Source organism: Carassius carassius, chromosome 3 (assembly GCF_963082965.1).
Source record: "Carassius carassius chromosome 3, fCarCar2.1, whole genome shotgun sequence".
NCBI lineage: Eukaryota > Metazoa > Chordata > Actinopteri > Cypriniformes > Cyprinidae > Carassius > Carassius carassius.
Window position 1 is genome coordinate 29,602,043 of NC_081757.1, and position 24,308 is coordinate 29,626,350.

Genomic DNA, 24,308 nt, shown 5'->3' on the forward strand with positions numbered 1-24,308 from the left:
TTGTTGTCAGGGGTTACTGAAATAAAACACATGTGATTTAGCTGGTCATGTGATCTCAACATGCCAACCCTCATTAAGCCTCCCGCTCAAATTAAAACAGCTAAATAAATAAAAACCATCTATTTGGGGGTTAAAAGGGAACTCTCAAGTTTTACATTTTGATGTTATTTGTGGAAGATATTTTATGGGTGTGTGATTTTAAAGAAATAAAGTGTTTTAAAGCACAATCCTTGTAGATAAAACAGTGCCCCTATTGTTTAATGTGAAAACACTGTAAGGCCTTGAAGAAATATGTCAACCTAGTGTAATATGGATCAGAAAGGTTCTTAAAGTTCCACGTTTTGATAGATGGTCTGCTCAAATTTCTTTAAAGTTACAGTCTTTAAAGTTACTCTCTTTATTACACGTTTAAGGCTAAAAATAAACCCCAGAAGTGAGACATAACTATGGTACATATCTATAATATAGTGTAAAATATCTTGAACTACTTTTATAAATGATAATAAAATAAATAAAAATCATAAGCCCACGTCGTTTATAAAAATACAGCATATTTTAAAACCATGATCTCCTTAGCAAGTGTCAGATTCACTTTTTTTTTTAACCCTATGAAAGTTGCAGACGTAAATAACCGAGAAGTACAGATTATTTTAAATACAGCATTAACATATTTAATTATAAATTCTGAAAATAATTAAATCAAAATTGTCCAAGTAAATTCAAGGTCCATAAATATGTTTTGTTCAGTGGCATTATTTGTTCAGTGATTTCCATTTCTTTCAAAAAATAGGTTAAATTATGAAATGCACCGTTTGCCAGACGAAATCACAACATTTTGCTTCTGTGCGCTATTTTGCTCTGACTAAGAAGGGTTAAGGCTAGACGGTACACGGATTCGTCTGCATACAGCAAAAATGTAAGTTTTTGCATCATTGTAAGGGGTAGGACTAGGGTTAGAAGCATAGGCGGTAAAAGGAATGGACACAGCGACCTCATTGGATTAAGGTTAGAAGCTGATATCTGTTCCCCTGTCGACTGTCTATGGTCTTCCCTATGGCAGAGACAGTTTGGTCTTCCCCCTGAGTCCGCCCTTTTCCGGGTTCTCTCATCCACTGTTTTTCTTGCATCTTGTACACATGTAGAAGCGTTGCCGCCCCTTGCAGGACTGGAGACGCGCTGTGTGCACGCATGCAAACTTACCATATATACAGGACAGTTTTATACATACATGTATCTTTACAAACGCTTTTTGTCCTGAGGATTTTTCTGCTTTTGAATCCGAGTCGGTCTTGACCGTGCGGTGATATGCTGTAAGGTACGGGGTTACAACTTTAAGAGTGGGATGTTCCTCAGAGCAGGGATAAGAATGAGGAAACAGTAGCTGTGAATGCAGGCACAGCTCAAAGCTCAAGAGTCTTTGAACACTCCGTGATCATCCGTGGACGATGGTCGACAGTCAACAGACTGGGGCGATGGGAAATGACTCCAGCGTCACGCCGCGTAAGTAACGTTAGATACCGCGTATTAAGACACATGCAAGGGCTGACTAAATGATGAAGACCTTCTCCGGCAAAATGACAACAAGGCATACATGCCCGCCTGTATAATATCAGTGTGTTTTTGGCGCACCTGGGTGAAAGCAGGGGTTTTGCAAGGTGCGGTTTGTCAATCGGATGCGCTGGGAGTGGGACCCGTGCAGGCGCTGATGCTGCCGTATGTGGAGGATCGATATTTGGGGACTTGTTAGTCCATGGTCGTGCGAACAGATGCGTAGACTCCTACATCAGCGTTCCCTGGAACTCTCATCAGTTATAGCTCAACATTGCTTAGAAATTGCATTGCTCAGGTTGCTAATCCATCCGGAGATTTGATTGAGTTCTGTTTTAAGTTCGTTTGAAGGAATTTGAATGGACAACGATGAGACCATTATTTACGCATAGGATCACACAAGCAAGCCTACAGCAGTTCTATTAACGCTATATTTATATAGAAGTTGCTGTTAATATGGAGTGACTTGCATTTGGCCAGTTAGTATATGTTTCTTCTGTGCCCGTGAAAAGATTTCCGATTCCGAAAGAAGCCAAAACATCTAACTTTTTGCGTCATCAAGCTACAGAAACGGAAAAGCTGGACTGGAACAGAGTGTGGAGCGGATCGATAGAGATTCCTGACTCAAAGCGTTCAGTGTCACTCTGCTCTATTTCCACTCCAGTATTTTCTACACGATTAACCCTCTGGGCTTCTTCGCCCGAAAACGGGCGAAAACTTGAACGTTTTGAAATGTTTAATTTTTTTGCTTCATCGGATGGGGATGAAACTTGGTGACTTTTGTTGTATTACCTATATGAACACACAAAAAAATCAAGGAGATGATTCTGATATGTTAAAGGGTCGTAAAAAAAAAGTCACACTTAGCTTCCTCCCGCCCGAAAAAGGGCGACATAGGAAATGAATGGGAAATACGAAAAAATAGGAAAACTCAGAGAAACTTTTGGTGGTACAAGCTACAGATCAGCAACTGTGCTGAAAAAAAGTGTACAGCAATGAAGGGGTGACACTCTAGAACATCAAGAGTGCAAATAAGATCCCCCCCCCCACACACACACACACACCCACACAGATAAACTGGCGACTGCAACAGCAAATTTGTAGAATATTCCACATAAAATCAATAAATGAAAAAAAAAAACTTGCTCAAATGCACACACACACACACACACACACACAGAGAGAGAAAGAGAGAGAGAAAGAGAGAGACTGGTAAGACTGCAACAGCAAATTTTGAGAATATGCAAAAATAAATAAATAAAAAATACAAAAAGAGACTCTCGCTCAAATGCAACACACACACACACACACACACATTCACTCACACATACACACACACACACACACACACACACACACACACACACACACATTGTGTTCCCTTTCTAACCAAATGCTATAGTTTGATTCTAATCATAATGCAAAACCTGATACTTATCTAAACATTTTTGTTAAGAAAATAAAGTAATCATCTTTTAGAATATCTAAATGTATATCTAAATAAAAAAAACGAATAAGATAGAGAAATCATGTCTAAAACAACAAAAGGAATCAAAAAGCCTTTCTATATAGGATATATAGGAAGCTATAGACAGCCTACAGGCTGGTACAGGACATTACACAAAAGTGGCTATTTTTTAAAGCCACTAGATGAAGTTCTTCTCCTGGAACATTTTTTTTTAGGCTGGCACTCTATTTTGATGTGAAATGCTGCATTTATTGAATTTTTTTTTAAAAATAAATATAAAATAAAAAATTATATATTAATTCTAATGGAAAAAATAGCTCATAAAAATTATATAATTAATGCAAGGTATCATAAAAAAATCTAAAAATTCTAAATAATAATCAGAAAACATTATAGAACAAAAATATATTTGATTGGTTATCCTGGGAAAAAGTAAAGTACAATTTTAAGGCTTCGCCCGTTTTCGGGCGGGAGGAAGCTAAGTGTGACCCATTTACGAAGAAGCCCAGAGGGTTAAGAGCCCAACCATTGGTTCCCGAAGTTTTTTTTTCTTTTTTTCCATAAAGATTTTTTTAGGCTGCGTTCACACTAACGGTCACTGTATGTTTCCAGTTCGTATACACTCTAAAAACAAATAAAGTCAATTAAATAATAATAAACGTGACAATTTGAGAACTTCTAATGAAAAATGTTTAACCAACAACTACGCTGAGTTAGAATAATTATTTAAGTCGATTACTCAAAATAAACAAATAAAACTCCAAGTAATGGATTTGTGGGCCAGGAACCGATTTACAGGGTCCTTTTCAGTTCAGATCCACAGCTATAGTGGCACATGCATAGTGTAACTCATTGAGCATGTATATTTAATGAACAAGTAATCTGATTCTTGTACTTGCATTAACAAAATCTTTGCCTGTAGCATCAGTGTAGTGTTGACCTTAATGTGGTCTACTCTTCAGCACAATGGTTACCACAAAAGCTGCAACATTACAGAAACTCTTTCAAATGTCCAACATAACAGAACACAGGTCTTTCCCTTGACTAAAAAATAGGGCTGTACAATTAATCTCATTTCTAATCGCGATTACAATTATGGATGCCACAATTACGTTCAAAGTGGCAATTAATCGTTCAATTCAATTCAATTCAAGTTTATTTGTATAGCGCTTTTTACAATACAAATCGTTACAAAGCAACTTTACAGAAAATTATGTTTCTACAATATTTAGTAGTAGCTAGTAGTTTGTGCACGTTTGACAGGATTTTATAAAAAATAAAAAATAATAATAATAATACAAGACGTAGTCAGCTAGACGATGAACTATCAATATTATTAATTAATAGTTATCATATGATGCAGTCACACATGTAGCAATAATTATTTAGTTCTGTTGTTGATTCAAGGTTAGGATCATCTGGGGTCCTCTGAGGGTCAGCATCATCTCTTCTCAGGTGTTCTGGATCCAGACTGGAGCTTGTGTAAATCCTAGTTACCACGGGATGTAAATCCCGTGGCAAAACATAGAAACAAAATAGAGACATCATTAGCATAGCTGATGTTCCAACAAAGTAAAATTAGTTTAACACAAGCTAAAGAATAAAAATGCACATTTGATCAGATGCAATTCACAATTTAAAAGATACATTTTTCATATGCTTGGCGAAAGAGATGTGTTTTTAATCTAGATTTAAACAGAGAGAGTGTGTCTGAACCCCAAACATTATCAGGAAGGCTATTCCAGAGTTTGGGAGCCAAATGTGAGAAAGCTCTACCTCCTTTAGTGGACTTTGCTATCCTAGGAACTACCAAAAGTCCAGCGTTTTGTGACCTTAGGGTGCGTGATGGGTTGTAACGTGGTAGAAGGCTAGTTAGGTACGCAGGAGCTAGACCATTTAGGGCCTTATAGGTAAGTAATGATAATTTGTAACTGATTCGGAACTTAATAGGTAGCCAGTGCAGAGACTGTAAAATTGGGGTAATATGATCATATTTTCTTGACCTCGTAAGGACTCTAGCTGCTGCATTTTGGACTACCTGTAGCTTGTTAATTGAAGATGCAGGACAACCACCTAGAAGTGCATTACAATAGTCCAGTCTAGAGGTCATGAATGCATGAACTAGCTTTTCTGCATCAGAAACAGATAACATGTTTCGTAGCTTGGCAATGTTCCTAAGATGGAAGAATGCAGTTTTTGTAACATTGGAAATATGATTTTCAAAAGACAAATTGCTGTCTAATATAACCCAGATTTCTGACTGTAGAGGAAGTAGCAGTACATCCGTCTAGTTGCAGATTGTAATCTACAAGATTCTGTGTAGTGTTTTTTGATCCAATAATTAATATCTCGGTCTTATCCGAATTTAATTGGAGAAAATTATTTGTCATCCAATCTTTTACATTTTTAACACACTCTGTTAGCTTAGATAATTGGGAAGTTTCATCTGGTCTCGTTGAGATATATAGCTGAGTATCATCAGCATAACAGTGGAAGCTAATTCCGTATTTTCTAATAATATTACCAAGGGGCAACATGTATATTGAAAATAGAAGGGGACCTAGGGCGGATCCTTGTGGCACTCCATATTTTACTGATGATAAATGAGATGACACCCCATTTAAGTAAACAAAATGGAAGCGATCGGACAGGTAGGATCTAAACCATCTTAGAGCCTGCCCTTGAATACCTGTATAGTTTTGTAATCGATCTATGAGTATGTCATGATCTATGGTGTCGAACGCAGCACTAAGTGGAGTTCAAAGTCCACTTATGTTTTTCTGCATGCTTAAGATGTTTTGTTTTTCTTTCTACATGTTATCTTAACGGTTTTTCCATTGTTTAAGTTTTTGTATAACATTATAATACCATTCATATTTTTTTATTATAGTTAAAGAAACCAATCCAACATATTTTTGACATTTGAAGCTAAATACTATAGAAAAGCACAAAAGTTAATTAAATAGGTTTAAAGGGTACATAACATAATTTCCAGGCACATAATTTCTATATTTTTGTAGCAAACACCATCAAACCGATGTGAGCTTTGGATCTTCCAGGGATTCTCTATGGCGCTGAAACCTAAAGATTTCTGGGTTTGAGGGAAGGGGCTTACCGATAGTTCAATTGTGTTACTAAAGAGGTCTTTCAGATGATAAAACAGTCTCTGTTAATGCACACACTATCCTAATGCTAGTGTTGTCAACGTTGTTCTAACTTGCATTCTGATTGCTGATCTAAATTGCAAAAATCTAGAGCCAGGAGTGTGGTATGCAGTTTGTTTTCCTTCAGGTTTTTTTTTTTCCAAGCTGTTTGGATCAAATACAATAGAAACCATATCAAATTTCTCAGCACGCCTATATTTATGACTGGAGTGTCACAAGCAGCAGCTGCTGTCTAAAATGGCAGCATCCCTGGATTATGTTACAAATAAACAACAGTCACATGGGGCTAGAAAAAAGCTCTTTGGATGTCTAATTGGAAAACTACCAGTCTGAAATCTTTCATTTACACTAAACATAATTTTGCTGTTTGCTCAGATGTCATCATGTATTTCGTTCCCTTTTAGTGTTGAGTTCAGCAAGTGGAATGGAAACGGAGAAGTGTTCATCTGGAATGCCTGCCTACACATTGCACAGATTACTCTTATTTAGACTGAACACCATCCATTTAGTTAACTCTGTCATTTAGTTTCCTTGAGTGAATCAAGTCCATTTTTATGACTGCACCTGTTGTAACCCAAGATAACTGAGATTCTCTTTCATTTGGTTGCTAAGCCTGGTTGCCAAAGTGGGCGGTAACTTCACTACGTAGCTAGAAGTGTTTATTGTTCATTCGCATGTGAGTCACATCAGATCCCTGTCTTGGTAGTTATCCTGTCTGATCAGAACTGCTCTGGCGTCGAGCCAGTTCATCAAGATGACTGGTAATTTCCTACGCATTCAAGATTTGTCCTTCTGCTGAAATTCCACAGATCCTAAACTTTGGCGCTTAAAAAGTTTATCAAGACAATGCAAAAGAATCCATTAGTTTAAACAAAGTTTCGACAAGACATTTGCTTTAAAATTTTAGCTCTGTAAGTATAAAGGCTGTCAAATCTTTATCATTTCATTTTATTCAAAAACGTTGATGTAAACGCTTCACACCAGGAACGATAACTTTTTACCGTTAACTATATTCGCACCCACACAAATCCACCATAACATCCCATTTACTAAAAGCATGTGCTTCAGTAAGGTCTACCACTCTAAATGCTCAAGCTCTTTATAGTTAGGTGGACTCTAATTGGCTGTTAATATTTTATCCAAGCGACAACCTTCCGGTCTCTGTTGTGAAATCAACACAAAAGTGACTAAAACGGCACCTAATGTTGGCTCCAAATGGGAGTCAGTCCCATAGACTCCCCATGTTAAAATGCCCGTTAAACTTTACAGCAGAAAAAAAAAGTGTTCACAGCCTGGTACAAAAAGTGTTTTTGTCTATATGGCTAATTTTGCTGTCATGAAGAAATAATGTTAATGTTTAATATAAACACTTTTTTTTTTAAATAACGCATCCATTTAAATTATATTAAGCCTAAAATGAAGCCTTAAATTCTGCATAATTAAGGGATTGGCCGCTTGAGTAACAGGTGGATTGCCGCGCCTGTCACCACCGTTGAGGTAGGTGGGTGTGGTATCAGCAACTAACTCCCGCATCTTTATCCATTTTCGATTATCTGGGAGTGGTGCACTGCCAAAATAGTGATGGCCCGCTCTGCCCACTTTGAGCTTCAGAAACACTCTTCAGGAACCTATGGGTGATGTCCCGGACACTATGTCCATGTTTTTATACAATCTATGGTTTTATCATTCTTCAGCAGGGTAATTTATTTCTGAAAGCAATTCCAACAATATCATTCCTTTGTGTCATTCCAGTTAAAAACAGGGCCTGCTGTGGGGAAGATGTGCTCTGATAAGGAACTGAGGTTCTCCTAGTGCCTTGCATTTTCTTTTTACTTTTAACATCATCATCCATTGGATCGTGTAACTGTAATAAGAACTGAACCTATTGATAAGAATTATAACATTGCCACACATGATTATATTTTATTGACGCCTTCATAAGACAAAGGCTCAAATCATTTAATCGATTACTAGTGTACGTCCCTTAGTACACTGTGTTCTGGGTTTTTGTGTTTTGTAAAAGTCAAAGCATCAGTGCATGTGATATGAAGACATGCAATAACAGACATCACAATTGGCTCTTTGCCTGCTCTGCATGTGTGCTTGGTGCATAACTTGTTGGGGGTCAGAGTTCAATACCAGAGCCCAGAGATCGAGCAGGAAGGCCTAATAAACAGTTTGTTCATAGACAGGATATCCCTTTGACCTCAAGACAGGTTTAAACAAAGAGTTCTCCATATGATGTTCGAATATTTTTTTTATTTAATTTTTTTTACTGATAAGAGATTGTTGGTTGAAAGACAGGTGAAGTGTGCATATTGATTTAGTTTGCTGCATTTATAAATGTATAAAGGGAAAGACAGAAAACCTGTTCATGGATCCTCAGAATCTGAGGGAATTGTTTTGAGAAGGTAAATGAATTTTGAGTGGGCTCAATGAAGACGTGTCAGCCTTTGGCTTTCACTACTGGTACTCCACTCAAAAACTTCTGAGAAAGAAACAAACAATTTTCCCCAGACTCTGCCTACATCTTTGCTAGTTTCAGAAGCTGATGTGATCTTTTGTGACAGGAATTCTGTGAAGAAATTGGGTAATATGATTCTAAATGTAATGTAGGTAGTAGCCAGTGTGTTTATATATACAGTATGATTGCTAGGGTGCTCAGTGTGTTTTTTTTCCACATGGTTTCATTGTAATTTTGTGGTGTGTCATTTAAGAACCCTGGAGAAACATGGAAATCCCTAGTTGGTGCATGGAAATGATTTAGTATTGTGGAATATAACAAAATACCATGCTATTACTAAAGTACATAAAGGGTTAAGAGTGAAAGATATAGAGTGATGAAATGAGAGATTGTAACTGTACAGTGGAAATTTACAGGCATTACTGCGTCCCCTGAGTCATTCCCTGCAGGGTACCATGCCAGTGTCTGTCCTCTGTGCTGTTCTCTGAGGTCATTCTTTCCCTCCGCAGTCCTCGCTTTCACTCAGTCTTGCCCTTTCTGTCATTCTCGATGTATCTGACGGGCCAAACACTTGGCCTGTCTCATTTTGAGCTGTGTAATGCGTTTCTCTGTCTGTGCAGACACTAGCCACTCTCAGCACTTATTGAATAAGCACTGCTAACTCTGCTTTTAGCCCTCTTCTGTGGCTGAAGTTTCAAAGTATATTAACTTAATGAAGTTAGAAGTTGATCTAAAGATTTATCAGCTAAATTGTCGTTTAGTAAGGTCAGCTAGTTCATTTAGGTTTTTTCGCAGTGGTGCATAACATTTACTTGAACATTCCAGTGACGACTCAGTTGTCTTCCTTGTTATCAAATGGATTTTCCATTTTGTAACAACTGTAAAATGCTGTTCATTTTCACTTTAGAAATGATTTTTAACAATAACTTCTAAATAAAGACAAACCTGTCATGAACTACAAGGTCGTTAGTTGGCGGTATCTGCTTTTTAGATATAAGCCTGCATTATTAAATTATTTTTTATTATATATATTTTTTTGGAATTGTTATTAACAGTGGAATCATTAAAGAAAAACATTGCATATGATTCTGCAAAGAATCTCACACAATAAGAACACTTTAGTGCTAAACAAATGCATTGTGTAGGCTATGTGTGTGTGTGTGTGTGTTTCTGAATACATTATCAGCATCAAAAAATGTAATTTTTATTTTTTCATAGTTTTTTATTTGATTTTGTGTATCATTTTTATTAAGTTTTAATACATTTTAAGTAAATCATTTAAAATCTTTTACATTCCTTTTTTATTGTCGTGATTAGGCTATATTTATGTGATTTATTAAAATTATTTTTATATGTAAAGCACCTTGAATTACCATCATGTGAAATGTGCTATATAAATAAACTTTGCTTTATCTAATTTGACAGATTATTAGCTTTTTTAAAAATGAAAAAAGTACTTCCTGAAGAAAGGCTATATATATATATATATATATATATATATATATATATATATATATATTAGGACATATGTTTTAGTGAAAATGTCTGTATGCAGGTTTCAAATTAGTGTGTATGTGTTAAGTGAATGAAACGCAGTGTTTTTTCAGTTACTACTATATAGTAGGGAAGTATGTGATTTTGAATGCAGCCAGAGACGCATGCTACAAGGAGGGATTGATATTTTCATTGTTGCTAGTTGCCACAATTTCATAAATCGAAAATGTTTATACACCCCTGAGTTCAAGATGAGTCATCAGTCAGTTTTTGGTCCATTTTTCCAGAGGAGGGAAAGTATGTATGTACATTTTAAGTGTGTATAACTAATGAAAGTTAATTTGTAAGAAGTATACTGACATTAAAAAGTGTATGAAAACAAAGTCTGGTGTTTAATCAGCTAATCAATCTATCAGTTTGTAACGTATCGAATTTGTATTGATTAATGTCTTCTCTCTTTAGCTGCCAAGGCTGATGGGAACTCGGGTAACCTAGATAATATTGCCTTTGTTCTGGTGCCTTTCTTCTTCCTGCTGGGGCTTCTGGGAGTCCTGATCTGCCATATCCTGAAGAGGAAGGGCTACCGCTGTACAACTGAGACAGAGGAAGAGGAGGAGCTGGAGAAAGAGGAGGATGAAGAGAAAGATCCAGAAAAAGGAGGTGAGAGTGATTTGATTGCATGTTTCTTGAAACTGCTGAAGAAGGTCAAACGTCCTCCCAGACGAATGGCATTCATCATATAATTCCTGTGATGTTTTTATCATTTTTATTTTTTTATATAGACAATACCATTCAGGAAGGAGATTGTGCAATCTTTTGATAAGGATCTTAAAATGACCACTGGGACCATTTATTTTTTTATTAATTTGTTCTTCAGTGTTTCCTGAAGATTAATGATTTGTAATGTATATGGAAATGGTCTGAAATGTGTGGTGTAAAGCAGTGGATTTCAGTGGTTAGAAATCAGTTGAAGGACCACCGGAGGTTAAAAGTGGATGGGTGACCTCATGGTGTCTCAAGTGCTTGTGGGATAGCCGATTTAAGCTGAGATTTATATTCAGCCCACTTGGAAGCAGTTTAGTTTTTCTTGTTTTCAGACATTCTTTAAGAAGAGAGGTGAAGAAATGTCAGAAATGTAGAAAAGTCTCTTCTAACGTGCTTGTCTTATTTAATCTCACTAAAGTTCCTCATCTTCTTGGTATTTTGACACGTCTGTGATTTGTATCTTGAGTATTTACATGATCCGTTTTAGTGTCATCATTTTTAGATTGGAGAACAGAAACTCATTATGCTCTACTAATGAGTCCTCATCCTTCCTATCAGCATCTTAGGGAGGTTTTGGGAGTTGGCTCTAGCATATATGGCCCTGCCAAAGACACATCACATATGTTAAAGAATAAAAGTTACAGTTTTATCAGCTATAGGAAGAGAAATTCAACTTGACACACCTTGTGGTTAAGAACTGGGCTGGTCACAGCAGAGCGAGGTATATTGTTCTCAGTGTTCTCCTTGCTTGCGCATTACTGTTTGTAACTATTATTGTCTTGCATCGTTGTTTAAAACCATATATTTGTTTTTTAGGTGTACTGCTGCTATGGTTGTGTCTAGGAATGTTTTAGCTCCAGAAAATGGTTTTCTTATCTTATCACATTTTGTATGCATTTATTTTCAAATGCAAGTCTCTGTTTTGGTTTGTATGCTTTTCTAGGATTGTTCACGTGGCATTGTCTGAATTCTAGGATCCTTAAGTGTGTGTGGACTTGTTTAACCTGGCACAACCCTACCTCTCTTTCTTTCACTCTCCTCCTCTTTTTGTTTGTCTTCAAATCTTTGGATCCACCCATATCCCATTGCATGTGATTGAGCACACTCTATACGTTCCTCTCCATATTCAAATGCATTTATTCTGCATGAGCAGTGTTATTTTAGTATCATTCTTTTTCATTATAATATTTATTACTACTTTGATTTAATTGTAGTTTTGGTATTTTAATTTGCTTTTGTCAGTGTTTATTTTTTTTTTTTTTTTTTACAATTTCTGTACATTTGTATTTCAGTTAAAATTTTAGTAATGTAGTACTTTTAGCTTAAGCTTATTTTATTTTTTAGATTTAGTTAACAATAACAACACTATGGCCGAGTCATTTCCTGAAAATAAGTAATATCTGGTTTATTGTTGGTAAACCTAGACTGTAGGCATTTTGACATTGTGTATGGAAATGATTTAGATGGGGATTAATACATGCAATAAACTAACTAAAAAAGAAAAACAAATAAGCAGTCATAAATCGTATATGAGAGCAAATCCAACACAGGAAGTCTGTCCTTTCCTTCAGGAAGAACATGGGTGGTGTGTGTGTTTTCTGTAAGCGGCTCCCTCTGAGCTGAAGATTTTCAGAAATTCCTTTCCATCTCCAGATGTCTTTATGAGACCTTTCACTGATGCCAACAGACCATAGTTATTGTTAGTATTGTAAATGTTAGTGTTTTCTGCTATCATAAGTCGTTTTAGTACAACTGTCAGCAAATGTTCAGGTCAGGTTCTGTTTGTATGACACAAAACACTGAACAGAGTTTTTGTTTTTTAAAAGAGATGTCCCTTTCAATTCCATTTTCACTTAATTATTTAGTTTGTAATGTATAACAAAGGCAAGTTGACCAATGTTCAGTAGCTCTTCTATTTTTAATCCAACCCATCTCTTTCTCTCTCTGTCAGATCTGAACGACACCTTCAGTGAAGGCAACACTGACACGGTGGGCCAAATTGTTCTCTACATCATGAAAAATGAAGGTAAGCTCACTGAATTTGTTGATTTAAAGATCACTAGATTTACATATCATTACACTTAAAGGTCATATGAGCAGTTTGACAGACCCTTCAGGACAGAAGCCTCTCAGAACTGATGACATGTCTTTGTTGGTTATTAATGTACTGAGGGGAAATTTGAGATGTTGAAACCAGTCAGTCACATTGATTGTAATGCAGAATTGATTGTGACTGAACATGAACAATCCTCAGCTGACCTCATCGTGTTCTCCTATTAGTTACAGACTGGTTGATTCAAACATATTCGGCTGCTTTGAGTGACCAAAGAATCTTCCTGAAGTGCATCAGGAGCGTTTCTAGCTTCCTTTCAAAAAGCGTCCCATATTTGCATCTTTATTGCCTGTGGCTGCTTCATCGTTGTCATGTGAACAAGTTTTAGATTGTAGGTACTGTAAATATCACAGTGTGAGAAACTGTCTGAATAACTGAAACGGAAAATATTTCAGACCTTTTTTCAAACCAACTTGAGTGATTGGATCAGTAATTCATCTAGTCACTAGTTGTGATTCTACACAGTTGATAGAAACACAAACCATGATTGCACAGGGGTGTTTCAAAAAGGGTCTAGTGATGTCCCTGCGAATATGAACATGTTGGTATTCTTGTAAGGGAAATTTTTTTTATAAATAAATAACATGCTAGTCCTGTCACTGACAGCCAGTATTTTATTTTTTATTAATTTATTTTTGACTTCTGTTTTGAAAAGCTTGTTATCTTTGCTGTTTACCTAACGTCATGCTATGGAGGCTTTCTTTATTATTATTATTATTATTATTATTATTATTTTTTTTTTATTATTTGATTCCTCAGTGTTTGCTAAACATTCTGTAATTTATTAGTCAGAATATAATACAGCATGTGGTGTGTGCCATGCCTCATCGATTATTTTTTGTTAATAAACGTTATGTAAGCTGTAGCCTACTGTTTTATTGTTGTGCTTTTTAGATTAGAATAACAATGAATCCATCTTTTGTTTTAGACTTAAAAAGTACAAAGTGTAGGCCTATAGATATAAGCAAAACAGACAAAAATCTTTTCTTCTAAAGAGTGACACCAAGAATGAGAATGCGAATCTGTTTATCATTTGAATAACAAATAATGATGATGAAAGAACTGGTTGAAAGTTGAATATTTATATAACTATGAACTATGATAAAAGTTTGTCAGCATGCATTGATTAACCCCCCCCCCCCCCACCCGAACAACCGAGAAAGTCGCAAATGAGCGACCAGTGGGAAGAACGAGAGCCCAATCCCCAATCTTTCCACCAGCAGAATTTTATATGGTTTCATCCCCATAAGAACTGTATGACACATGCTGTGAACAGGAAGTGATGCTTCTGCTTCTTATGTCCACATTTGTGTGGCCTCTTTTATGTTGCACCATGTCCACTGCTTGGTCATGTTGCATGACTACCAACTCATCACTCTCACAAAAACAGGCGTTTTTCTGCATATCTATGAGATGTGTTTAATAAGAAGTTATGTAGCAGTCAACTTCTTTAAAATTGATAAGATGTTCTTGTGTAAACAGAAGGAACTGAAAGTTTGTGAAGTGCTAGTCACTTTCATTGCCAGTCGTTGCACAATTCGTGTGCCACTCAGGGGTGGTTCTAGACCAAAGCAACTTTAGAGGGCACGATTTTTAATTTGATCTTAAACTACGTATTATACATTCAGTCAGTTTTCACCATGTCATGTATCACTGCAATATCTAAAAGTAATCTCAACAATTTCAACTAAAATTTATGTTTCATCATGTTTCATTGTTTGACAAAAAATTAGGGGCATCATGCACTCATTATTTTTGAGGGGGCACAAGTGTGTGTGTTGGGGAGGGGGGTGGTTCTGTAGTGTGTTTTGGGACATATTCCATTAGGATTTATTGGTTTTCACAAGCCACCCATAGAAGGCAACCCAAAAGACTAAACGGTTTGCTTAATGGTTTAGTTTCTGAGGCTGCAGACTCTTCTCTGTGCTAATTTAAGAAGCCAAATAATGAACTCTCTCTCCTCTCTCTCTTTTTTTTTCACCAGCCAACTCTGATGCACTCAAAGCCATGGTTCAGGACAGTATAGAATCGGAGGGGTAAGACCTTGAATATATCTTTCCTGTTGTTGTTGTTGTTTATTTCATCTGTTATCTGATGGTCCTGAACTGGCAAATACTAATAATAAATGCACTATTATGTTGGTAATTCAATATGAATTCAGAACAAAAAGCTAAGTTGAAGTATTTTCAATAGCTGCCTATTGGGTCCTCACTTAAAAATAAAGATATAAATGCTGTATATATTATATAAAGATATTTTCTCACTTTTCCTCACTTTATATGAAGACGTTTTTAAAAACGAATTAGCATACTTGGAAAACAAACATGACTGTTTTGTTAGCTTATTAAAACTCAGTAGCTGTTTTGTGAATCAGTGCCCCGTCCCTTACACACGATGGCGCTGTCACTTCTCAAATAACAGCAGCAGCAGCAGCACAAGAGGGCAGAGTAGCAGCATTGAGGCAGAAAGGTGGTTCTGTCTGTCTCATATGACACATTGTGGAGGAAATCACCATGAAGCACAAAATCATCAATCACTGACACTGCTGCAAGCCAGAATTAGATCCAGGAAGACTTTCAAAACCACATATACAGAGAGGTCATGGAATATGAGTCTGGGTGGAACACTGGTCTCGCCTTAAGATATATATATAAATGTTATTGTGCTATATGTTATCAGCATCATGACATCAATTTATAGAAGTAGACAGATAATTATCAGGTACTAAAAATATATATTAAGATTAAGATCCATGTAAATCAGAGGATCTTCACTTTTATGAACTTATTGCTCATATACTATTATATCAGCTATTCTACACCTTTTTCCTGTAGCATTTCAAAATACTTGAGAGAATGTTTCTTCATCCTTTCATTCATTTTATGTAATTCACTTTCTTACACATCAGTCACTAGATTAAAAGAATTCTTCTGTCATTTACTCTTATATCATACCAAACGTGTGTTTTTATTTCTGCAGTGGAGCAAAAAGGAGATAAATGTAATGGTTGCTTTCGAGCTTCAACTAGAATTCAAAAGGACCATAAAACTTAAAAGGGGTATTGAATGTGTATTTTAAAACTTCTGAACTGTTATAGCTGTTAACTAAAGAAAACTGTTGGGACCAGATCAAGAGAGAATCTGAATGATTCGTTTTTTTCCAACAATTCACTGAAAATTTATTTATTTAAAGGGGTCATGACATGGATGTTTATTTTTTTTTAATTATTTCAATATGTTCCTTGAGATTTACTTGTTAATAAAGTTTTTTTTTTTTTTTTTGCACACACACACACACACACACACACACACACACACACACACACACAAACAAACATAAAAACTAACACACACAAATACCCCAACACTAAGTAAATACGTGGAAGAGAGTTTTAAGAGGCAGGTCCTTTTAAAGGGGTCATATGATGAGATTAAAATTTAGCTTGTTACAGAGTGTTACAAGCTCTTGGTGCATAAAGAAGATCTGTGAAGTTGCAAAGACTACAGTCTCAAATCCAAAGAGATATTCTCAAGTTAAATCAACCACACCCTCCTAAAACGTCTGGCTTTATCACGCCCCCACATGTCTACATCACTGTGTGGAAATAGTTGCATAACGTTGCACAAATGTTCACGCAAAGAATGAAGGTAATACTTAACTTTTATTCTCGCTGTTGCTGTTGGCGCCGTGTCGTGGAGACGCTATGTTTCATTGTGAAAGCAAAACTACTTTGTTTGGCCTTCCAAAAGAGGACACAACTAGAATCAGTGGTTAAGTTGTATTTACAACACTGTTCCAGAACAGTTCAACCCAAATATTCAGAAGTGTGCAGTGCATTTTGAGGAGGTCGAAGACTGTTTCCTGAACCAGTAGCCTACAATGCTGGTGTCTGTTTCTATAAAGTGAGGCAATTCCAACTTTGCAAGGACAGTCTGGCGCTTCTGACTCACAGTCTGTAAGTATGTTTTCACATGTAAAGGGATTTACCACTGATGATTCCAACGTGAGTTGTGAGCAGTGTAGAGAAGTGCTTGTTGTAAGTCGTTTCTCCAATCACAAATGCAGACATTAAGGCAATATGATCATTAATTATGTCCTCACTGGATGCAACAAATGCCAGGTTTGTAATGGGTTTTATTGGTTTTGTCTCGTCATGCCTGGACACACTGGGCATCATCGTATGATAAGGGGCATGTTATTTCCATCACACACTTGAGGCATTCGGCCAATCACAAAGCACTGGATGGCGGGTCAATCAGCGTACACCTCGCTTTCCAGAACCATGAGCTTTGTAAAAATTGACTCGTTTCAAAAAGGTGGGGCATAGAGGAGAAATGATAATGTACATTACTGTATGTAGAAAATGTTTTTTTTTTTAACCTTAAACCACATAAACACATTGCATTACATCAAATACACAAAATAATGTTATTTTTAGCAACGCCATATGACCCCTTTGAGGCTTGTCAGGAATCAGCCACTGTTATGATTGGCTAACATCATTGTACAGGAAAAACTATCAATGCCCCCTCGCTATTGTGAGTCATTTCCAGACAAAGCATTATGAAATCATTTGCTATCAGTTTGTGATGAAGCCCCAGTCAGATCTAGTTCCACTTGATCTTTCAACAAATGTTTCTTTGGGAACTCTCCATGACACTGTACCTCGTTTGCAAAACAAAACACTCCAGACTGTCCTCTGACACAATCTGGGATGCCTTAAAAATAAACTTCCACTTGTTCCATATGCTGGAAGCCTTCTGATATCTGTACAAAGACGCGAAAGAGCTATTTAAATGCATCAAAGCATTCATTCACTCCATTTGTCATATTGACGTCAGACTCGCATGTGTGGACTGCATCTGGTCTACACTGGATACAGTATACAGATGCATGTTCGCTTTCAGATAGTGGCAGTGATTGTAATTTCTATTTGCTTTTGATGCGACCATCGCATTCAGGATAATCAGTTGTCTAGCTGCAAAGTAGCTAAATGGCAGTGGGTGGGGTTTATGTAAATTTTTTGCTCTGGAGGTGGTGTTTATGCAAATGACCTGGATGACATCACCTTGTACCTTGGATTCAAAACGAGCCGTTTTCTAAGGGATGTTTTTTTTTATTGATGAGGAAATTGTAAGTTCTGAAACTTGCAGGATGTAGTAAGCATACAAAGACCTCTTCTGTGTCAAAACAAAATCAAGGGAAATTCCGTTTCTCATGTCATGCCCCCTTTAAACCTTATTGATCTTGAATCATCCATTGTTATTACAAGGAAAATCTCAACCAGCATATTCTTCTAAATGTCTCCCTTTTTCTGTACCATCGGAAAAAAAAATGTCATATTGGTTTGGCTCAACATGAATGTGAGTAAACCGTTACATTTTGGGGAATTCCTTTAATCCTTCCTTTTCCCCAGATGTCCTCCTCTGACTTTGTGTGTGTGTGTGTGTGGTGTATGTTTTTCAGTGGGTCTGAGCATTCATGTGAATAACAGATTTGGGTTGAACAATGAGGTCACTCTGCTTGACACACTGTATAAGCAGAGCAGAGTGAATTTGATTCCTACTGTCTTTAACACAAGACTTGGACCAAAAAAGAGGGACTGAAAAGAAGGGCAAAGCATAGGGAAGGTGAAAGGTTTAGAGAAAGCGGATGCTGTGACGAAAGGAGCTCTGGATGGAGTGATTAGGAACTCAAGGGATGGAGAGGAAAATCAGGAGTGGTGCTCACAATGAAGGTTGATTGGGTATTTTGCAGAGGAGATGTTGTTCTGTCCATTCTCTAGACACTTACTGAGTGCTCAGAGCATCCATGAAGCTCATGAATGGAGGGGTGGAGTTTGCAACTTATGTCAGTGTACATGCTTGCAAAATTGATTTTATCAGAATACTTTGCTATTTATGAAAGATCAAAGGAGAAGGATGCTTTTTGCAGCTAGCAGTGTTGAAAAAGCTACTCTGTCCAGACCAGCATTAATTTTGTTTTCTGCCTTTTATCGCTGTATCTGCCTAAGGTCAACACATTAATTGAAAAGAACCGACTCAAAATAATGAATCTTTTGCCAGTTGGGCATTTCATATTCTAAGCATAGATGTGTAGCGTTTTGTCACTACACTGTTACTTGTAAAATAGCTTGCTACTGAAAAACAGTGATTTTGTTCAAGATACTGAAAAATGTTGTTTCACTAGTGACGTAGTTAACACTGGCAGCTAGAAGGTGTAGTTATGAAATCTACCAGCAGGGGCTAATAAGACCAAGGACATCCTGCAGAAACTTGCTTTGAAGTGACTTTTTAATTAAATGTTTATAAAGTAAGTGATCAAAATGATTGATCTCACATTTTAAGCTCCATTGCAGAACACACTGAATAAATGTCTTGTGTAGTGGGTTTGCATGTGTGTCTCTTTCTCCTTTATGTTTCTCATAGTCCCTTTGAAGTATCTCTGTCCTGCTCTTCCTTTGCTTTTCAAGTGAGGCACACGCGCATACACACACAGAGCAGAACAACATCCCGCAGTGTAATGAAGACATAAGAGAAGGACCACTGCATTTGCCTATTTATTTTATTTTTGGTTGGCAGAGTGAAAGGACAAAATAAATAGAGAGAGAAGGAGAGAGGAGAGAGGAGAGGACAGATAAAGCAGCAGGGCAGAGAGTTGATCTGTCTTTTAAAGTAACTGCTCAAATTGTGCTGTGTTTCAGCTAAAATATAGTTATTTTGAAAGATGAAGCTTTTTTTTAGATAAAGAAGCTTTTTCGGTGTGTTCAGTGATTTGGTGTTCAAGTTTTGATCTGTTCACTTAAATAGACAGACATATTCACAGAATTAATCAAATGTACTCATTGTGATGCTGCTTAAGTTTTAAAAAGTTGTTATAAAATATTTCATGATATTAATACATTCATTCAAAAGAGTCACAATACAAGGATTAAGTTAAATGGTCGTTCCAAACCCGTAAGACCTTTGTTCATCTTCGAAACACAAATTAAATTTTTTGATGAAATCCAAGAGGTTTTTGACCCTCCATTGACAGGGCAATACAACTACCACGTTCAAGGGCCTGATAATTTCTTGACTTCCATGTGAGCTTTTGACGTGTGTTCATGAGAGTACCATGACACACTGCTGGTGCTGCTGAAGCAGGAGGGAACAACGTATAAACCAGATGCGCTGCTCCTCATTTACAAGCAGCGGATGATGCACACTGCACTTAAAACAGTCTTTCCAAACGTTTAAAGATTTTTTTTCTTTGTTTATATTTTTTGCTCCATCTTATTCGAATCTGAATAAGCAGATAATTAACTGAGAGATGGACATTCTGCGTCAGAACACCAGCTCCTGTGTCAGCAGCACAACACGCATGTGTCATGGTACTCTTGAGAAAGCCTGACATGAAAGAGAATACATTTTGAATAGTTTGCAAAAAAAAACAAAAAAAAACGACTAAGTATTTTTAGCTTCTTAAAATTAAGTTTGAACCACTGATTTCACATGGACTATTTTAATGATGTCCTTACTACTTTTCTGGGCCTTCAACATGGTAGTTGCATTGCTGACTATGTAGGGTGAGAAAGCTCTCGGATTTCATCAAAAATATCTTAATTTGTGTTTTGAAGATATACTAAGGTCTTCCGGATTTGGAGTGACATGGGGGAGGGGAGGGGAGGGGAGGGAGGGGGGAGTAATTAATTACCGTATTTTTACTTTTGGCTGAACGAAATCTTTAAGCCTAGTCTATCTGTGTGTCCGAACAATAGTGAAATTCAGTTAATTTGTTTGAAATAGTATGTGAAAGTATGTATTGTGCTTGGAGTAGGTCAAGTCAAACACATTGGGGGCCACAGAACCAACTGCAGTGTTCTGTTGTATATACCAAATTTTGCCATATGCTACTAGGTCATCTAGGTATTTCATGCAGTTAAGCTGATATTTTTCTGTTCAATTTCCTACAGTGGTCTTGTGACGCCCACCTCACCGAACACACCCACCAGCCCGGAGACCCCTGCACTGCCAGGGTTGCCGCCCAGCGCAGCCAAACACACCTGCAACCACCTGCACACCATCGGAGGGGTCGGAGGACAGAAGAACATCTGCAACCGCTGCAACCAGAAAAAATGGCCTCTGATGAGACGCTCATCCAGCAAGAGACTGGACAGACGCAGTCACATAGTAGAAGTCACAGTGTTGTCTGTAGGCAGGTGTGTGTTTTACGTACATAAACACTTAACATATGATGAATTACTTGTGAGGTATTAGTCAGGATCTAAACGAAAGAGATGAGACTGGTGGGAAAGAATTGGACTAGGGGTCATATCATACACCCAGCGCAATGCGACGCAAGGCGCAGCGCAAGTATGTTTGCTAGTTTCAGTCTGGCGGCGTTTGCATTTTCCCATCCAGCGCCACGTCGTTTGGGCGTGCTGGTCTAAAAAAGAGCTGTGTTCAGGTGCATTGCTAGCGCAATGCTATTTTAATGAGCTGTAAATAGACTGCGCCATAGACCAACTCACACCTGGTCTAAAGTTTGGCTCAATGTTTTTTCTTTGTTATTTAAAGAGCATACACGCTGCTTATTAAACACAGGGACGCCCAGCAGTGCACAAACATGCCAAATATAAAAAATTAAAGGATTGCAATACATAACATTTTTTTTTGTAGGATAAATAAATAAATATATATATATATATGCCTACATGTCATAATGGATAGTCATGGCATGTATCAGAATTAGGCTATTTGCTCGCACACGAGCAGCTCCATTTCATCACAGAGATGCGTTCTGTCTTTGCGCTTGCCAAATTCCACCGTGTAAAACGCAAATCCGTCATGGCACTAGCGCAACTGGCTCTTAAAGGGAATGGAAGATGAGATTCTGATTGGTTTATTGCACGTTACGCCCAAAAAACACCCATTACTCATTAAGAGAATAGGGACAACTTGTTTAGACCATGCGCCCGGGTGCGCCAACCGTTTTTCCGTCGTTAAAATGGCAAAAGTGGATTTGGACACACCCTGAGTGCACCTGTGCCGTGCGGTTTACACTTTGCGTTAAGATCGTTCAAATAGGGCCCTAGATCTTGCTGGTTCAGTGAGGTTAGGATTGAGCATTAAATATCAATATCCACAGTATTAATAATAATGTTTTGAGTAATTTTAAATATTTTGGCTAGATGAAAAAGGTGTTGCTAAAAAGTCTGGATGTACTACACATACTCGATCATGCGTGACCCGCGTGGTGTTTTCAGTGTCTACTGTTCCACTAAAGGTCTTCAAGACAAACCACCATAATACTTTTTTGGCTTAACTTTAATTTATGACTGGGAAATACCTTACTAGGCCTAAGTTATATAATATGTATATAGTGTTTATAATAAGGAATATAATACAACCAAGATTTTTCATCCATATTTTAAATAATGCAGTATGCAAGTTATTGTCCGGCAGCATATGTACGAAAAAATACATAAATGACTTAAAAGGTAACTCCTTATTTTGTCTACTTTCGACAGTCTACCAACTTTGCAAATACTTACCAACTACCTAGTGTCACTAGTCACTAGTGTATTAGCAGACTGACTGCTTAATATCTGCTTTATTTTGATACACTTGATGGTCCCAATCACTGATATGAATCAATGTGGGGATAAATATCAATATTGAATAATAGGGATATTATTAAGGTATTGAGCTTTGTGCTCTTGTTACTTCTCTCTTTCATTCTCTAGATTCCGGGTGACAAAGTGTGACCCCAAATCGGCACGGCGGACGTTATTGATCACAGAGCTCAATGGTAGTGTTCCCCCTTCGCCTGCTAACGCTGACCCCCCGGAACAGAACACAGGCCCAAAGTCACAGGTGAGTGGCAGTAGTGTGAAAAAAAAAAAAAAAACACTGACATTCATAATGCAGGTTAAGCAATCACCTGGTGTTTTTGTCCTTGTTTTGTACGTGGTTTGTCTTTAGGAAAAAGAAGACCGCGCAAAGTGACACCTGTAGAGCTCCAGCAGCTTCTCAGTTGACATTTTAAAAAACTTTTAATCTGGAAGTCACAATTCCAAATAGGACTTAAGAGAGGGAAAACGCATAAAACTATGGCGAGAGATGTGATAATGGAGGAGGAAAAGAGGATGATGGATGCGAACCCTCCTTTTTGTCATGAGACTCGTCAGTTGTGGAAAGGCAGCAGAAGCCATTATAAACATTAACCTGTCGCCATGCCAACACATCTTTCTCAAACATCCTTGTGTCATTATCAGTGGCGGATGGCTTCATTTGTGCTTGTTAATGACTATGAACACGTCAATGTTTAATCCAACCTGGCGTCAAGGTCCGAGGTTTTCGCCTTGTGCCTCTTTGGGCTACTTCCAGGAAGTGGGAAGTTTTGTTCCAGTTTTTTTTTTTTTTTCCTTTTTATTGCAAGCTGTGATAAATATGGAAAACCAGAGCCATGAAATTTCTGACTAGTTACAATCTAGACCAACGTTTTTCTTAACTTCTTGTCTTAAACGGACTGGGTTTGATCTCTTCACTAAATGCAACTTTTCACCTTTGTTTTTTTTTTTAATTACTTAAATTGTGTTTTGACAACATTTTTTCTGTAAACCAGTGAAGTTGCATGTTTAATAGATTAATTTATCAACCTAGCACACCTTAACCGACTGGAAGTTTGCTTGATGTCTTGATCAGAGCACTGCGATCAATTCATCTTGTTTGTTGAACACTCGTAGTTTCGTAGTTTCAAGATTCGTTATAGCTTGCATGCATCCACAGAGTTCAGAAACTCTTATATAGCTCATATATTATTATAATGTCAGATGAATATAATAGATAAAACATGTATATTACCTCAAAAAAGTAAAAGTGTCCTTGGTGGAGTGCCACACATAGGCAAAGAGGACAGAAATATAGGACTTTTAATAATTCTGCGTATTTTAACAAAATAAATATACAGGTGACCTTTTTTAAATGTATTTTGACTTTTATTAATATTGTCATTATTGTGCCACTGATTCTTTGCCTTTTTTTTTTTTTGCTCAAACACCGTAAAGATAGACCTTGAGAGTCTAGAAGTGGTCTAGTTCATTGCACATGTGCTGGAACGAATAGCTTAGATGTTGCCCATAGTCTTTACTGTTCAAATTTTAGGTAAAGATATTCACACTGAAATATAATAATATATAAAAATCTTAATGTGTACAGAAATGGTCACTTCAAGTACTGTCATTTCTGAAATTGAAAATAATTAAAGAAAAGTTAAAGGTGTATAAACATGTTTAAAGAAAATGGGAAT

General features: G+C 37.0%; 1 protein-coding gene across 1 annotated transcript; it reads left to right on the forward strand.

The window, feature by feature from the left end:
- The first annotated feature begins 1,136 nt into the window (after positions 1–1,136).
- On the forward strand, positions 1,137–23,718 carry rell1 (RELT like 1). Its single transcript, XM_059535761.1, has 7 exons — positions 1,137–1,500; positions 10,601–10,798; positions 12,855–12,929; positions 15,001–15,052; positions 20,971–21,216; positions 22,744–22,873; positions 22,982–23,718. Exons 1-7 carry the CDS (start codon positions 1,446–1,448, stop codon positions 23,003–23,005), a joined length of 780 nt encoding a protein of 259 aa, XP_059391744.1. The 5' UTR covers positions 1,137–1,445; the 3' UTR covers positions 23,006–23,718.
- The last annotated feature ends 590 nt before the right edge of the window (positions 23,719–24,308 follow it).

Excerpts from the sequence above, each read along its gene's own strand:
- rell1 (XM_059535761.1), top strand. The coding sequence starts at position 1,446 with ATGGTCGACAGTCAACAGACTGGGGCGATGGGAAATGACTCCAGCGTC. Across the intron at positions 1,501-10,600 it reads TGACTCCAGCGTCACGCCGC|CTGCCAAGGCTGATGGGAAC; the intron begins GTAAGTAACGTT and ends TTCTCTCTTTAG. Across the intron at positions 12,930-15,000 it reads CTACATCATGAAAAATGAAG|CCAACTCTGATGCACTCAAA; the intron begins GTAAGCTCACTG and ends TTTTTTCACCAG.